We start from the raw sequence: 17,666 nt of genomic DNA, 5'->3' as shown, positions 1-17,666 counted from the left end.
ATTTTGTAGAACTGTAACTATTTGGTATGGTTTGGTATGTGGCTATTTGCTAAAAAGTATACAAATTGAGCTGGCATTCGTGTGGATGTTACTGAAACATATACCACCCACCTAGACCAGACCAGATACCCCCACCCCATAGCAATGACACTCCCTGATGGCAGCAGTTAAGCCTTATCAGTGTATAATAATTATCAAATTGTTGTAAAACAACTGTCCTCATGTTACCTGAACTCCAAATCATAAAACATAATGCGAGTTGCCACTGCATCAGGCATATCTTAAGCTAAGGGCAAAGGTGAAATGGAATTAAACTAAGTGTATCATTTATGCACAACAAACACACGGAAGTAGAAAAACAACTACACACACAAGTCATGACCCAGATAATCTTAGAAATCACTAAATCTATCACTGTAAACCCTAGCTGTTACTAACACACAGCAGTGCAGGTGTATTCAGGAGGAAACAAAGCTTTTAGCTTTTAGTTTTGTTTGCATGACCTGAACAAATGAGAACCTTCACAGATAGTACTGTAGCTCACTGTGTACAGGATGAGGGAAAATAATCAAATAAACAGTTTAACTAATGAACAAAAATATGAAAAGAATCCTTAGATGTCTTACACAAATATCAAAGTATGAACTGAATATGATCACAGTCAGTCACAGCAGACATACGAGCATTGCCCTCGCATTTGCTTTAGAGGCTGTTATGTTGTCTCCACAGGGGCGTCTTAACTGTGGTCTAATCACAGCAGCAGACTTTACTTCATACACCCTTTGGAAGCAGTGTGGTTTCAGTCAGAAGAGCTATACATTGCTGCTTGTGCTGGGCTTGGGTTTAAAGGCAAAGAGCTCTCCCAGAGATCACTGAACTGCCAGAGCTTCAACTCAGCTGCTCCACACTTTCACTTAGGGCTTATTTGCAGTCATTAAAGATTTATTGCATAAGATTTATTACCCTTTGATAGTTTCTCTTTCATTTATCTAAAAATGCTTATGTGCTGTTGTGAAATGTTTCTTTCCATAGGCTGATTATGAATGCCAGCACAGGAATGTTCCCAACGCTCGCTACCAAGGCTAAGTGGCCTAACTGCCCCAGGCAGTTGTAGATGAACTGTAAATGTGTTTGGCAGCAGGAACAAATAAAGTGAAATGATAAAGGTACTGTGGTAAAATGATCCTGGGAACTATCACTTGGAGGTATAGTGAATTATACTGGAACAAAATAACACAAAAATCCAGATTCTTTCCCCCCATTTTTATTTCTTTTTAAATAGAAAACCTTGTCCACTTGGACAGAGCTGAAAGACCAAAAATACAAAAAAAGTCCAAGAAAAAAACAACAACAACACTATGATGACAGCACAGTAATTGATCCTGTTATCAGTGTTAAAAATACCAATGGGCCATTCATGTTGTAATGCTGAAACAGGAGCATTTACCGAATGGAGTGCTACAACATACAGTACCTGTCTATAGGCAGCACAGGCAGGAGCAGGAGTGATTCACACCTGCCATGAGGAAATACTCTATCATCAAACCTGCAACACAGGACCAGACAACGTGGGCTTTCACATCACAGCTCCGTGGAATCAGCATCGAAGCCACACCTCTGTAGACAGGAATGAATCACAACACTTTATTTCGTCATAAAAGAAAGTGATTTATAAAAAGAGACAGCGACGTGTGACTCGAGCTGGCCAACCAGAGTGCTGCTCCCATTTCAATCCTCTGGCATAAAGGCCGACCTGCTCCCACTTCACTCATCAAAAGGCCTGGGATAGATAGAGCTTTTGTGTTTACCCTCCATTATACAGTCAGTTTCATGTTTGTGCCTGCAAACACCACCCACACACACATACACACGTACACACACACACGTACACACAGGCAACATGACACCTAAAGCAGACTGTGCAAAACTCTTTGGTGATAATGAGTTTAAGAAAAGGAACAGGGGGAGAAAATAAAAACTATCCCACAACTGGCATGGTTATACAATCTTAACAATATACATATTTCAACAGTGAGAGTGTAGAAAACAGAGCCTGCAAATTCAATAAATTAGACAGCAAATAATGAATTGCAGATATCAAATCCAGCAGTTGTGTTCACAGAAATTAATAATACAGAAAAAATATTTTAAAAAAGAAAAGAAAAGAAAAACAGTAACAGTGTTAAGTCATATTAACAAAACTATAAAAGTAAATGGAAAAAGGAAACAACTGAAAATGGAAGAGATCAAATTAAATGGCCCTTCGTTATCATGGAGACAGCTGTGATTTGACTTGTCATTCATGGATTATTGTTTAGAATCAGTCTTTTGTAAACATTCACAATCAGAAGTTGGATTTTGTTCGAGCACTGTTGGTCAGAGAATACATGGAAATCAGTCTATTTACTGCACATAAGACAAATAGAACAATTACTGACAGTGACTATGTACTTCACTGAGGTACATGTAAATAACCCCTGCCTTCCGGGCTGAAGGAGCCTCAGGCCCCTGGTGTGATCAGGCTCATACAAGAATATTGGTCAACAGTCCTTCTACCTTCAATCCATGTACATACTTCCAAACTGGCTTTTTTTGTTCATGATGGCATTTCTATATATTTTCTTAAAAAAAAGACATATTTTCAAAATATATCCACAAGTCTTTCATTTCAGTAAAAATAAATTAAGTAGTGAAAACACCACTAAGGAGGAGGAAGTGAGCACAGAACATATTCAGGTTCAGTTTCTGACAGTCTGCAGCTCAGCTTTTCTTACGCTGTCCTAACTGAGCCGTTATTGCTGGCCAGTCTCCTGAAGCCATGGTCATTCTTCTCCAGCCAGAGCTCAGCCAGCTGCTGGGTAGAGCCATGTGATGAGGCTTTGGAGCCCAGGCACATCTTATACTGCTTCGCCTCCAGGTTGGGGTCACAAATGACCGGGTGGTGGACGTGCACTATCCCCGTGTCTGTGGTTCTGAACAACTTAATCCCTGACTGGACAAATTTATTATAAAGGTCCACATCCTCTAATCCCCACCCCTGTATGGAGGTATCAAAGCCTCCAACTCGAACCAAGTCTCCCTTGTAGACACACACGATCCCAAAGCCGTAGTTTCTCCACAGGCCCGTCTTGGAGGTGAAGACGTAGTGGTTGTTGCTAGGGACCTTCCCAGCATACACCACCTTGGGGTCATACTGGCTGAAAATGATGGGGAAATAGGTCTGCTCACCCAGGGCAGCATTGGTCCGACATCGTTTGAGGAAGTCACTGGAGAAGAGCAGATCCACATCACAGTAGAAGAGCAGCGAATCATTAGAGAAGTGCAAGGAACCCACTTCCAAAGCTAGAGCCCTGGAGAAGGAACCAGCCACTGGCTTGATCTCCATCTCGGCCCGGGGATACTTCATGTGATACTCCCTCATCAGCTCCACCTGCTTGACACGCTCTGTGTTGTTGTCTGTGCTGAAGAGCAGAATCAGTAGTTTGACGTTCTGATTTGGGATCAGACAAACTCGTTCAAAGTTAGCCATGAAGCGTACAAATATGTCATATCGCCCTGACAGAGGCACCAAGATGTTGACTTTCTTCTCTTTTGGTTCCCTCTGGTCCTGGCCTGAGGTGGCCAGCTTGAAGGGCACCAGCATTTTCAAGGAGTTGGACAGAAATGAGAGGGAATCTGAATCCTTGTTGATGTGGCTGGCCAGAGCTCTGGCATCCATCTCCTCCTCCTCTCTGAACTGGATCTGGCTGAAAGTCTGCTGAAGGTAGGCGTGCCTCCTCACTGGAACTGTCATCGTCTTGCCTTTGTGCTTCTTATACAGCAGCAGAAGATCCAGCACATATTCAGCCCCATATAAGGGATTGACTCTTCTGTATCCATACTGGATTTCTTTGAAATCAATGACCCGTCCCCGGGTCTTGGCATTAGCATTGATCATCTCCATCACTTGCATGATGATGTCATCAAGGGCCTGCCTCTGAGAGGAATCCATCCCGCGTCGAGGTGGCTGACTGTCAGATGATGAGAACAGGTACTTCCCAGTCAGGAACTCCCACTCCAGAACTTCTTCTCGCTGATGAGGGTGGAAGCGCATAAATGAGGGCGGCACACCAAGCTGGAGGTCCTCCCGACTGGGCTCAGCAGCCCCATAGCGCCCCATCTGGACAATCTCCCGATGGAGCTGAATGGTTCTGTGGCGCAGGTCTGCAATCTTGCGGCTGAGCATGTAACTGTGTAAGCGATACTGGTAAGGGGGGTTCTTGTTGGGGTGAAGGGTGATGGCCCGATGGATCTTGCTGTTGTGAAGATCTCGTATGTAGCCCTTCTTATTTGGTTCATAGTTCTCATAGAAGAGCTGCTGCATCTGTGAAGACAAGATATGGACTGCTGTTAATCCCACTGGGTTTATATACATTTGGAACACTAGGGGTTCTTTATTAATTGTTAACATTCAAATGGAAAACATCAGTTGTGTTTGTCCCTGCATACACTGTTACCTGTGACATGACACAAGGTACAGGGATGACCAGCAATTTCTGTTCCCAGCTGCATGCAAACCCATTATCTTTCAAAAACATGATAAGCACTGTGCTATCAGTGTGATGAGCTTCATTCTGTGAAGTGTAGTCTGACATGATCCACCCAATAGATTTGACCATACTTAAAGATATTTGTTAACATAAACGGAAACTGGACCTCCTGCATCAATGTTATTTTACAGTCAACTCTTCATTGTAACATCCTTCTACATTATTGCCTAAAATGTTTTTTTTTATTATTATTATTGTTTTGTTAAAAATGTGTGCAAAAAAGACGATAAATATGGTGACAGTAAAGCACTCTCTCTCGCTATCATGGTCTCCAGAAGTGTGTTGTACATTGCACAGTGCACTGACTGCATATTCCACAGTGGACAAGTATTTAGTGCAGAGTAAAGCTGGGGCTTTACAAACCTACATTTTCTAGAAGCTGAAACAGTAAACACACTGAGACAGCTGTTTTTGAGCTGCAAACAAGAGCTCAACCATGTTAAAGAAGGCAGGGTTTGTGACGTTGCCACCCAATGAAGGGAGCATCAGAACGGCTGCTGCCCAAAAAGTCTAATTTGAGAGGACAGCTCTGGAATACAGCCACAAGCCTGATCCCCAGGGAAAGGCCATGCTGGGAATAAGACAGGACGGCCCTGAGAGCACTGGAAAGTGACACCTAAAGCTAAATACGATCACAGGAAGTGCCTAAGTAACTCTTTGCTTTTCCATGGCTTTAGTCTGCATTCCTCTGCACCTAAGGGGGGCAGCCAGCTAATCAAAACAACAGTAGTCTTATCATCGTTGGACGTCTTGAGCCAAGCTGTGACCTCAGGAGATGTAAGAGTATTAGTAACACCCTATTTATTCAGATCCTTAAAAATATATCAATAAATATCACCAAGCGGTAGTCCTCTATGTTCCTTACAATCACAAGATATAGATTTCTGTATGGAGAGTTGTTTGCAACTAGCTTGATTACACCGATCAGCCACCATTACATTTTTTAAAGAACCGCATCTAAATCATATAAGTTCAACAAACAGAAACAATACTATAGAGACATCTTTGTATTTTTTTTCTTATTTGTTTGTGCGTGTTAAATCTACATTTAAATCTACACCAATGAGCCACAACATTAAAATCACTGACAGGAGAACTTAATAACATTGACCATCTTGTGACAAATCAATGTTTTGCTGGGAAACTTCTGGGCCTGACATTCATGTGGATGTTACTTAGACATGTACCACCCACCTAGACCAGGCACCCCACCCCATAGCAATGACACTCCTTGATGGCAGCAGCCATCCCCAGCAGGATGCAGCCCGATACAGACAATAAACATGAAGAACAGCACAAGGTGTTGACCTGGCCTCCAAATTCTCTAGATCCCAAACTGATCAAGTATCTGTGGGATGATGCACAAAGAACCCTCCCCTCAACCCATAGGACCCAAAGACTCCCACTAACAACATCCTGTTACCAGACACCACAGGACACCCTCAGAAGACCCATGTCCACTCTCTGATGAGCCACAACTGTTTTCGAGGCACAAGGGAGACACAATATTAGGAAGGTGGTCATAATGTTATTCCTGATTGTTGTATGCGGCCAATTAATTTAATTAATTACTTTTCTTCAATTGAAGACAGTTGACCAAATTGCAGACAGGCAATCTAACAGTATGCCACATACACGTGTTTCATTCATTGGAGAAGGTTATAATTGCCTCAAAGTAATTTACAAGGCTAGTTGAGTTGATAGTGATGCTGGATGAGAGCTGTGTGCCGGCTCAGACTGGATCCTGCTGGGTAAAACCAGTGGTCATCAGATGACAGCCAACTGGTCAGGATGTTTTTATGTCTGCCTCCTGTGGCTTTTCGACATCATTTGCACCTTCCCTAACTGTATGGCTACGGTTCATTAGTGCAATTTCTTCACAGCCATTAACCTCACCACATCCTGTCCTGCTAATCAACCTTAACAGTTCTCCAGCAAAGGCAAGTCAAGATAAGCCACGAGTTAATTCTGGAAGCTGAGGCCTGGTGTACTTCATTTCAGCTGTTAAGGAGATGATTCTTGAAGCCAATGACATACAGAATAGTTGCACTAAGACATCAAACGTTATACTGAACTTATATGAACTGTCGACACACAATGAACCACAAAAAAGGTTTGTGCAATGCCTATACACTAAACACCCTAGAATAAATTTTGCAGCAAACTGCATATGCAGCCATGTGATTTAAATGCTAGTAATCCTCCTGCATTCACATACCTCAGTTTTCTTTGTGGTGAATACTGAATGGTTTCTCCTTGTTTGACCTTGGACTTTATACTGTTCAATCACACTGCACATAAATAGGCAGTTAAAAGGACACACCTTGTCTTTATTCATATTATTGCGCTCCATAAAGAGTGTGATTCTTTATTTAACTTCATAAAGATTAATTTGTTAAAAGTCCATGTTCCTCTTTAGCTGTGTTGCTAAAAAGTGCTTTGTACTTGCAAAATAAATAGTTTTAGTGTGAGGAGCGGGCTGCAATCAGTCAGAAATGAAAATGCTGTAGTTGCGTCAATGTTCAATGATGCTCAAGTCACAAGCGAAGTACATTTTGTAGTCACTTTACTATGCAGTCGCAAAGATTTTGTATTTGTTCATGTGCATATACAGGCTTGAGAGTGAGATGCTAGAAGGCTTGGTGCAGTGAGGGGAGTGTGTGCAGGCACATGAGACTCGGAGCAGGTGGTGAGGCCAGCAGAGCAGTGCTGCTGCTGCTCAGGCTGAGTTTAATCTGCAGGACAATAAGCAGTGCCTGCCTCTGAGCGGGCCATGCAAATCTAATTGGAGACGGCATTATGCTGCTGTAATTGGCTCTCTTGTAAACAGGGGTGGTCTGTCCAAACAAATTTTTCAACTTTAGAAAAAGCTTTCCACAAATAAGACGGCTCTACAATAGGGCTGGTATTGATGTGTGTTATGGGAAGCAACAGCTTCATGACACCTGATGGCTTCATCAATATTAGTCATCTAACATGTGAACTGCTGCTGAGTGAGGCTGTACAGTCCACAGAGAACTTTTCATTTAGACTTTAAAGCAGCTTAAAGCACACTGGGCAGACCACACACTGGAACGATTCATAGGATTCTTTGTGGTACTTGGATACGTGGTAAATGCTTTGATAAATGAGATCCTTATTCCAATTCCATCATTTCATACATGTTATTTAAAGGATTTATTTTCTCCTGAACTTTAACAGTTATTTAATATCAGTCTTTTAGATCTAGAATATATTTTTATTTGAATCTGAATCCAGTGTGATTCTGTCATAAAAATAATAGAGAAGGTTGCATAAATCACTGAACTTTGCAGAAATGTCCCAGCTGCCTAGTATTTTTATGGTTCAAATCACAGACCAATAAGAAAGGTCAGATATATTTAAGCAGGTCTGTAAAACATAATGACGTATGAACATATAATGCCTAGGGTGTAGGGATAGAACGGTTTATGAAAACCGTCGGAACCGTTCGGTTCGACGGTCTCGGGTCGGTCTGCGTGTGTTACGTCCGGTTCATAGGCACGAGCTGCTCCTTTTTTTATTATGCTTTTTCTCATAGGCAAAGGACACTCCTTTGAAAATATCAACGTCAAAGTCCTGGCCAGACAGGACAGATGGTTTGAGAGAGGAGTAAAGGAAGCCATCTATGTCAAAGTGGAAAGACCTTCTCTAAACAGAGGAGGTGGACTGAGATTTAATTTACCATCTATTTATAATTCAGTCTTGACTTCTGTCACCAAAAAGTTTCAACACCATTGAGCCTCCAGGCTCCCATTGACAATAGCCTCGTTAGAGCTCTGTTCATAGGGTAAGTTAGCCTAGGCACACAGTTCCCCCCATTCAAGGACAGGTAAGTACCAGCCATTATGGTAATTAGTGACACCAGTTTCTGGTCAAGCAAGTTCCTGGTGGGTGTTACCCACAGAGTTTATTCTATTTAAACCTCAATTTCCCACTAGTTTATCAGAACTGAAGAAGCTACTTGGATGAGTGGCGAAATGCCTTCAAAAACAATTCTACAAGTCCAGCTGACCTTATTCAACGCTTTTTTGGATTACCATGACCTGGATGACTGAGAACATTCACAGACATAATTCCATTAAGTACTGATTATCAGGGAACTGAAACATATCAAAATTATTTTTGAGTTAATTTCAGACAAAGCAACCTGATGTCTAGTGCTGATAGAGCCTATGCTTCTTTGTTGAAGATAACTTTTTTGCCATATAAATGAAACACATGTTAGAACGAGTAATGTCTCCTCTCTTGCAGTGCCAGAGTCTCACCTACATTTAACCTCAGGCTGTAACAATGATGTATCAGATCTCAGACTGTCTCATTATTTCAGCCTTAACCTGAATATACAAGATATGACTGATTTTCCCAACAATCAGTGTATTTCGAATCGAATCGAAAACCGTGACCGTAAAACCGTGAACCGTCCCACCCCTACTATGGTGGTAGGAGACATTCTGTAGAAATAACAGATTCTAAATTGGCAAAGAAACTGAGGAGATGAGGAGATTGAAATTTGTGGCCTGAAGTCATTTGATGAAGCACCAAACAAAGAGCAGTCTGAAAACAGTCAGGTCAGGATATTAGAGAGACAGGATATGAGAACTGAACCACAGATTTTGTGTTGCCAAACACACAACAGAGAGCAGAATCACTGCACTCAACATAGTGCCACATAGAAAGAAACTAAACTAAATGTGTCTACATTCAAGCAATTTTTGAAAATCATGCATCTACTTCAGAATTTAGAAGGGCTTCAGATATTTTCTGACAACTGTTAAGCACACAGTGACACTGATTGAAAATGCAATCTGCTTTCTTGTGCACTTAGAATAACATCCCCAGATGTTTATCTTTCTCTAACTGCTCTTCCAGAACATAGCAGCACTGGGTGAGCAGTGATTTGCTCTAAAGGAGAAATGCCCAGAAGGAAACTGCACAGGTGCTGACACGTCCCTGTAAGTTTACTGTGACCAGAAATATCCATCTCACACAAATCACTTGATCTAAAATGACAGTTATTCCATGACAGACTAATGTCTGAACTACGTCCCAGTCCCATTCTTTGTGTTGTTTTGTTTCGTACAACATGTTTAAGGATTTTTTACTACTGATGACCAGCAGTCTAATAAAAGGGAAACATTTATCATTTACTGACCCTACACAAAATCACTAACTGTTGAATTCATTCTTGACTATTCTACTCAACCTTGCTGCAGTTAAATCTCTACCAAGGCCAAAATCTCAAGCTCACAGACACTCTACTGTGTCCATGGCAGCACATATGTACTCAAACTGATGATGGTTTTGTCTTTTATGTTATTTCCTGGCAATAAAAAGTAGACAGCAGTGGACCTCAGAAAGGCCTAAATCAGAGTGTGATGAGTTTTTTGGTCAGGCTTTTTATGTTGTACATTACAATGAAAAGATAAGTGCCATTATAAGTTGCTGCCAGTGGATATCTTCAACATAGCAAGAGCACTAATAAAGAAGGAATGTGAACAGGCCCTTTGGTTTGTGTGTCATCTGAGGATTGGAAAGGACTGGGTGACAGGGAGCAGAAAAGGCCCTTTGTTCCCTCAAAAAAGTTATCTTCTTCAGTTCAGGCTCCCAGGGAGAAAGGGGAGATATGTTCTCTTATATGGACTCCATTACAGGAGAGAGTAAGGCCACATGAACTAAAAGTCTTATGTTAGAATCTCACCCAGTTAAGATTCTGATAAAAAAAAAAAAAGAAAAAAGTATGAACTTTCCTTGGTTATGTCCAGGAACTCATCTTCTGATTAAATTACTACAATACTATGACTCGACACTTCTGTAGCCAAAAATCAAATAGAAACTCAATATGGCAAACACTCAACTCATACCAAAGATATCTATTAACTGACAAAAACAGAAAAGTGAGTCCCTGCGGGTGTGGTCACTTGCTTTTGTACGAGTCCTCTATGTGATGAACTGCTCTACCAGAATCAAAGTCTTTCCTTGTACAAACTCCTTTGTGTAGGTCAAGCAAGAAAGCAAACTGACAGGGATGAGACGACAGGAACTTTTCAGGGAGCCTGCACTCAGTTCAGGTGCAGTGCAACCGTGAGGACTCACACATGTAGTGCAGTGTGACAGAGAGACAACAGGCTTGAACAATTCAGATGCACATATCCTAGATTACACTGGGACAATGCAATAAAGGGATACTGCCCATTTCCTTTCCTAATGCATTAGTCCAATAATCCAATACCTGAAAAAAAAGGCCAGGATCAACCCTTTCAATGAGGGCAACTTTTGTTTACAAAGCTTTCACTCATTACTACAATCTGCAATAACACACCCCAATTAAGATTTTTCAGTCATTATTGGGTATCATATCAATGAGGTCTTCCTGTCACCACAGGCCCACAGCAGTTTCTCGCCATTCTAAGAAGAAGGCAACAGATGACAGCCGCTTCATTACAGTCCTGTGTCTGCAGAGGAGACCATGGGCGGACCCACAGCTCTGTGACATCAAGGCAAAATCCTAAATTAAAACCTTCCAGAAAAGTAAAGGAAAAAACTACCCAATATTGGTGATTTTTTTCCTTTTTTTTTTTTTTAATTGTTGAACATAATTATAGCTGTGCGGCAGGCTGCAGCATACTTGTGGAGTTGTGGTGGTCCAAGGAGCTAGCATTTAGAGAGCGCCGCCCAAGGAAGCTGGATGAACAGGAACTGGGTCGTGGGTGTAGGAAAGCTTTGAGACAAATCTTTCTACACACCAACTATTGAAAGTGAATATGTTTATACGAGCCTATAATCTGCACCTCGGTCCCTGCCCTAAACAATCCCTCCATTCCAAAAGCAAATCTCCCTTTGAAGTCCACTCTAACTCTGCCATGTATGGGCGCTTATCACAGTGTGGGTAAATGAGGTGAGAAAGTGTGCAAAACTGTTAAACAAGCAGGGGCTGTGGTGTGGCTCGCATAAATTCTCTACCCTTTTATCCTGTCAGAAGCCTTTAAATGTCATGGAGGAAAAGGAGAGATGGAAATACAACACTCCAGATATTACACACCACCTCCCAGAAAACAAAAATGAAAACATTAACTGGTCTTACTATTACTAATATTATTACAATGATGACAGGTCAAATGTTTGATCAAATGAGCAAATAATGATAATGTTCATCAGAAAACATGTTGAAAAAATATTTTGTGAGCAAAAATACTTTTTTTAAAAAATCCTTTCTATGCATTTGTTGAACCACTTCTGTGCTTAAGGTTTGGGTTTGGGCAAACAAGTACTTCAAAGTCAGGGGAAGATCATGGTAACGGTGAAACAAAACCAACACCGATTTGTGGTTTACACTGGAAAAGTCAAACTGGTTTTGTGCTGTTATAATATCACACTGTTTCCTCCTTTACTTCATTATTCAATGTGGGCATATCATGCGAGTGACTTTAGACAACCACTCAAACTGTTTGTAGATGACAGAGGAATCATTTTATCCAACCATTTTTTCCAACCACCCTGAAGCAAAACACACAGCTACTGTAGTTAAAATACAAATGCAGTTACTTAGTATCACAACTATTTTAGCCATTTCTGTGTCTGTTTTTCCCCATGTGTGCTAAGATAATATTTCTGAATATAATAGAGAAGTAGTGTTTGGCTTTTGAAAACTTCATTACTATGCTCCACAACCCACACAGCCTTTCCCAAAATGAGCAGAGGTTCATATTTCCATTGTATTTCAACAGGTGAAACAGGTTTGCTAGCGTGTGAACATGACAGACACCTACCCAGACAACAGATGAAAGTTTTAGATTTCAACTGCCCCATTACTGTTGACACTGCAGTACCATCACCAGTGTTGGTAAATAATTAGACATGCACTAATTTCTGCATTAATTCTTTACAATTAGTGGGTAGTTAGACAGGAGAAATAGTAACTTTTCGATTTGATATATCCACCCACAACAATATTCATCCGATTGCTCCTACTGATGTTAAACCAAAACTTGCAGATAATGTGCTTACTCACAACCCTCTCAGGCCTGTGGATGAATAAGCAGGAGTTCTGGTGGATAATGGAGAGAAGAGAGGCTCTTGTGTTCCAGGAAGAATTCAGCTGTGGAGCTGAAACGTGCGTACGGCGATCAGCCCCTCCCCCAAACCCTGTGGCCTGCCCAGGAGGGATGATGGGAGTGGGGTACTAATTACAACCCTGTCCTTGTTTGATCCCACCGACAACACAGCCGCCCGACCCGCAGGTACACATTGCAACAGCTGCATCCAATGGTTATGGCTCATGGTCCAGATGTCACATGCAGATGGCCAGGGAAATTTATCTGGGATTACTACAGATAGCTCCCAGCAACCATGTGGCAACCAGTGGCCGCCAACAGCAAAGGGAAATGTGGATAGCGGTTTCCGCAATGCATTGACAATGCATTTTGCTGACTCTGGAGGAAAGTTGTTGCTTTCAAATCAAGTGTTTTTTGGAATGTACCGATATCTTAACTAAGAGTCTGTCCGCTACTGTGCTCATGTGCATTTACAGGTAATGTACAGGTAATGCAACTGCACCACAGACTGTAAAAAAATATGGATGAGGCATCTCCACTTTGTACCAACGGCCAGAGTGATGCTAGTATCCCAGGGATAAGTTAAGCGCCATCTTATGAGTTTGGAGTAAGTCTGTGCAGTACTGTCAGAGAGTGGAGCCACGTTATCGATGACCTGCCCACACTTCCCCTGGACTCACTGGCGTGTTCATTTAATTAATACTAGGCTGTGCTCCAGCTCCACCAGTCACAAAGACATGTCGGATTATACTCAGTACTTACTTCATATTTTTTTCTACTCTCGCCGCCCTACACAGATACTTCACGGAGCACTGTTCAATTGCAACTATAAGACATCATGATGTTGTTTTTATTGCGTGACATACATTAGCATTATAATAACTGTCAGTCGCATAGGTAGGCAACAACTCCCAGTATTCAAAACACCTGCATGGAAGACATTCAGGTGTAGTTCAAGCGGCCAATAAAAAGACTCACACTACATGCTAGTTGCATGCATGTCTGAGTGGAAGCAGGCTCTGGGAGCATTTGGGTGTCTCTGACAGTCTCTCTATTCACTAGTTGACTCAGCTGAAAAGAGATGCTGTCTGAAAAGGGAGATCCTCCACGGCTTAAGCCTCAGATGTGAATCCTGTTGTAATCGTGCACCAAAGACTTCTGACCAGAGAAACAAGAAAGCAGAACACGAACACACACACAAACACACACTAAAAAAAAAACACTATACTGTAATGCAGCAGGTGTGACTAAGTCCGAAAATGACTGACCAAAAAGGTAGTCCTGTGGAAGACTGTGAGTCATGCTTAGTGAAGAAAGCTTCTACACCTTTTTCATTCCAAATCTAATAATAATTGAAAATAAACTGTCACCTGATCCCCAAAAAACGTACAAAGGGGACTTGAGTGTGAACAGTTTTTAAAATGAGCTTGCCTATCTTGGATGTCCCTGTCATTCCAGCAAGTGGATGATCCTCTTGCTAAAAACAGACACCCTTACAATGAAAGTGCACGGAGACAGAGGGGAGGGACAGGCAACACTGTTACATCAGAGCCCAGGTAAAGGGCTGGAGGTTGTCTGGTGGCACTGATGGATTGCTGTGGGGGGTAGGGTGAATGTTGCTACTGCTAACTGGATTTAAAGAGCTTTGTACTATCTTGATAGTACCATCCAGGAGAAGAGTCAAATCCAAACACAAACAAACACACAGTACCAAAACACAAAGGCACATTGCAACTGTAATGGTGTGTAAATTAGTCAACCGATTGTTTAGTCCTGTTATTGCTTTGATTCTATTGTGCTGAATTCTGAACGTTCATTAAGTTAAGTGCATAGTGGATTCACTCATATTCACTCCATAAAGAGTTGTTCTACGTGCAAAATAGTTTTGTGGTTAACTGGCTGATCTATATATTGTGCAGGCATTTTGAAGACAACACACTGGCATTCGTTCTGTTTATATTTCAGACTGATTTAGAAATTCTCTGTTTTAGATAGAAAGACAGTCTGGAACAGAGAAGACCACAACCTCTGGTGAAGGCACATCACTGCAGTACTAAAAGTTAAATGCAGCGATATTCAACTCTGGCAACAATGTCCTCCAGGTACGTCCCAGCACCAAACAGTAATGTGGAAAGAGAACAACTGTTTATCTTGGTGCCACATAACATAGGTGTAAAAAGAAATGGCTACACAGTGGATAATGAGGCTTGTTTTCGTCACAAAGAAAAAAAACATTTGTCATTGGAAGTAAGCAGCACTGAGTCCCTTAACAGCTACTATCCAATAAACGGAGGTAGTAATGCCAGAAATCAGTCTGAAACAGTCTCACTGCAGGAGCAATGATGACACTGGCAGGCAATGTAAGGGAAGGTTACTCTTTGCTTGAAAGAGCTCCGGTTTTATTTGCAGCACCAGCTACAGTAGCTCATTCTAACACCTTCCGAATGGATTAATAGTCGTGTCAGGGCTTTCTAATGGCAGTGGGAAGTGCCAGCCCTCTCTCAAGCCTTCCCTCTCTTTCTTGGTCTCAGAAGAAGTATCAATGAGTTTAGATTACCTTTCAGTCTGACAATTAGCTGGTATCATCCTCAGAAAAGAGGCCATTTCTCCCATAGCAATCAGATTCATCTCCCAGTCTAATTAAGCATCTCTTGGTATGCAGCAGATTAGAAGGAGAATATGATGGCTGTCCTGAGGACAGGCTGACTTTTTGTTGCTCCTCAGACAATGAAAGTGATTAATAACTGGGACAGTAACATTCAGAGGAGACTCAAACAATTGCGTTGAAATCAAGATCACTCTGCATGTGACACATTTAACCACAATAGGAAGACTGTTGATCCCAAATAAAAGAAAATGATGAGATGAGGAAGAATATGGAATCAAGCCCTTTAAAATATATTTGAATGTTCTGCAGTTAAATACGAAACAAAGTTCAGCCCCGGATAATATTTATAAATAAAAGTTAACGGTTACTAATCCCATCCATCAGTTTTATTGGTTTGTAGACTAAGGCCCAGGACAAAATTTGAACTTCAACAACAATTGCAACAAAAGACTGATTCTATTCTTTTTACCTCTTTAAGTCTATGCACTATGGCAAATTTGTGAGATATTCTTTTTCACAAACTATGCATCACTCTCTCTCTCCATGTATAACTCATTTTCTTTGTGTAACCCTTCTCTGGAAGGGTCTTGTTGATCTAAAGTTTTAAATATTTGATTTTGGCTCGCGGTTGACGCTGATGCCTCCCAGCGAGAAGGTCCGGGATTGTTCTCCCTGTGTCTACGTGGGTTTTCTCCAGGTACTCCGGTTTCCTCCCACCTCCAAAGACATGTTCGTTAGGCTAATTGGTGACTCTAAATTGACCTTAGTGAGTGTATATGGATGTCTGTCTCTGTGCTACCCTGCGATGGACTGGTGACCTGTCCAGGGTGGACCCCGCCTCTCGCCCAGTGCCAGCTGGGATAGACTCCAGCCCATGTATTCTCCACAAACATGCAATATCATATCATCATACTCCCAATTCTGTGTTTCACAGTCAGCAACTACACAGATACAGTAGAACTCCTGGCAAGGTTTACAACAATAATGGTGCACCATTACATCAAAACTAATTTAAGTTTCCTGTTCTGTGGCAAAGTTGATCTTTCTGATTGAAGATGCTGCCTTCTACTACCGGTATTTCACTGTTGCTTGAGTTTCCCCTTTTCCTCTTTTTGGTTAACTCTACAACAACACACTGAATCTATTTTATAACAAACGATGCCATCACATCTTAACAACTGCTTTCACAGCTTCTTTCCTCTTTCTTTCCCTCCAATATCCCTCTTCCCTGCGTTCTCTAGTGAGCTGCAGTGTGTCCTGCCAGGATTTTCAATCTGGATCTGAATGGTGTCAACACGTCATGTGAAATTATTTTTCTCTGACTCACTTAGTTCTCCAACAGTTCTCTCTCATCTCACCTCTCCCTTGTGTGCATAGATTTGATTGGCTGGTTAGCAATCATGAGATGACTTACGATGCAACTGGTCTGTGAGTTTCCAGTCTCACTAAACCCTATAAAATGCCATACAAGCTAGAAAAACTGTGTCAGTTCAAATAGAAATGCTCTGTCAAAATATAATCATTCTCAGTCAATCTCTATTCTTAAATTTAGGCCCTGATTATTATAGCCTATGCTATGACTACTGATCATCATCTACCTGATAATACACTCTTTCTTAAGAGTAACAGGAAAATGCCAGTATGCCTTGGATTTTAAAACAAGATCAAGTGTTGAGTCCGAGGATTTGCCTCGTCATAACCTGTGGATTTGGTGAGACGACTATTTCCGCTGAGGAAAGCGGAGCAGAGAGAGGAGTGAGAATATGGAAAAATTGAGCGTACTTCTAGACAGTCTGCACAGGTTGGAAATAAAAGAGGGCAGGGATCTGAAGAAGCAATGGATGAATTCATTTGGAAAGCGGGAAGGCAAGTCATTATAGATGTCTGTCTCAAGTGACCAGGCAATTAAAACATATCAAGGATCAGTGAGATGTTTGAGCAGGCTGCTTCCTGTCCCCCATGCTTCTTTAGAGGACAGGACAGTGGCAGCTATTTTCCCTGTGTGTGCAAGTGCACGCAATGTTGTCCAGTTTGCTGTTTGTGATAAAACAATGGTATTATTAAATAGCAGCTCATTCAGAGGTTTCAATAACTGAAGAAAAGCATATGCTCTAGTGCCGTTTCAACAGAATGTAATACTGCCACAAAAATCTATGAGCAAATAGAACAGCTCCTCCCAAAGACACAAAGATCCTTACTATCACAGAACTTACCAAGACTGTAAGATTCACACTGTCGGTGTATTGCCAGCAGACTTTCATCAGTCTGGTATCCTCTGCCAGCTCCAGCTAGGCTCAGCCTGCATCTCAGTCAGCGTGCTCTACTAGAGATGATGAATCATCTATTTAGATTGGGCCAGACTGAGGCGACAGCATCAGGAACAGTCAGCACAAAGTC

At 41.6% G+C, this 17,666-nt stretch overlaps 1 protein-coding gene across 1 annotated transcript in view; it reads right to left on the bottom strand.

The window, feature by feature from the left end:
* Positions 1 to 1,242: 1,242 nt before the first annotated feature.
* chsy1 (chondroitin sulfate synthase 1) overlaps positions 1,243 to 17,666 on the bottom strand; it is a 43,599-nt gene continuing 27,175 nt past the window's right edge. Inside the window, exon 3 of the mRNA XM_047581318.1 lies at positions 1,243 to 4,363. Within this exon, the coding sequence (XP_047437274.1) occupies positions 2,771 to 4,363 (1,593 nt within the window). The 3' untranslated portion in view covers positions 1,243 to 2,770. The remainder of the gene's footprint in view (positions 4,364 to 17,666) is intronic.

The sequence above is a fragment of the Mugil cephalus genome, chromosome 3 (assembly GCF_022458985.1).
Source record: "Mugil cephalus isolate CIBA_MC_2020 chromosome 3, CIBA_Mcephalus_1.1, whole genome shotgun sequence".
NCBI lineage: Eukaryota > Metazoa > Chordata > Actinopteri > Mugiliformes > Mugilidae > Mugil > Mugil cephalus.
This window is presented reverse-complemented; position numbering and strand designations above follow the sequence as displayed.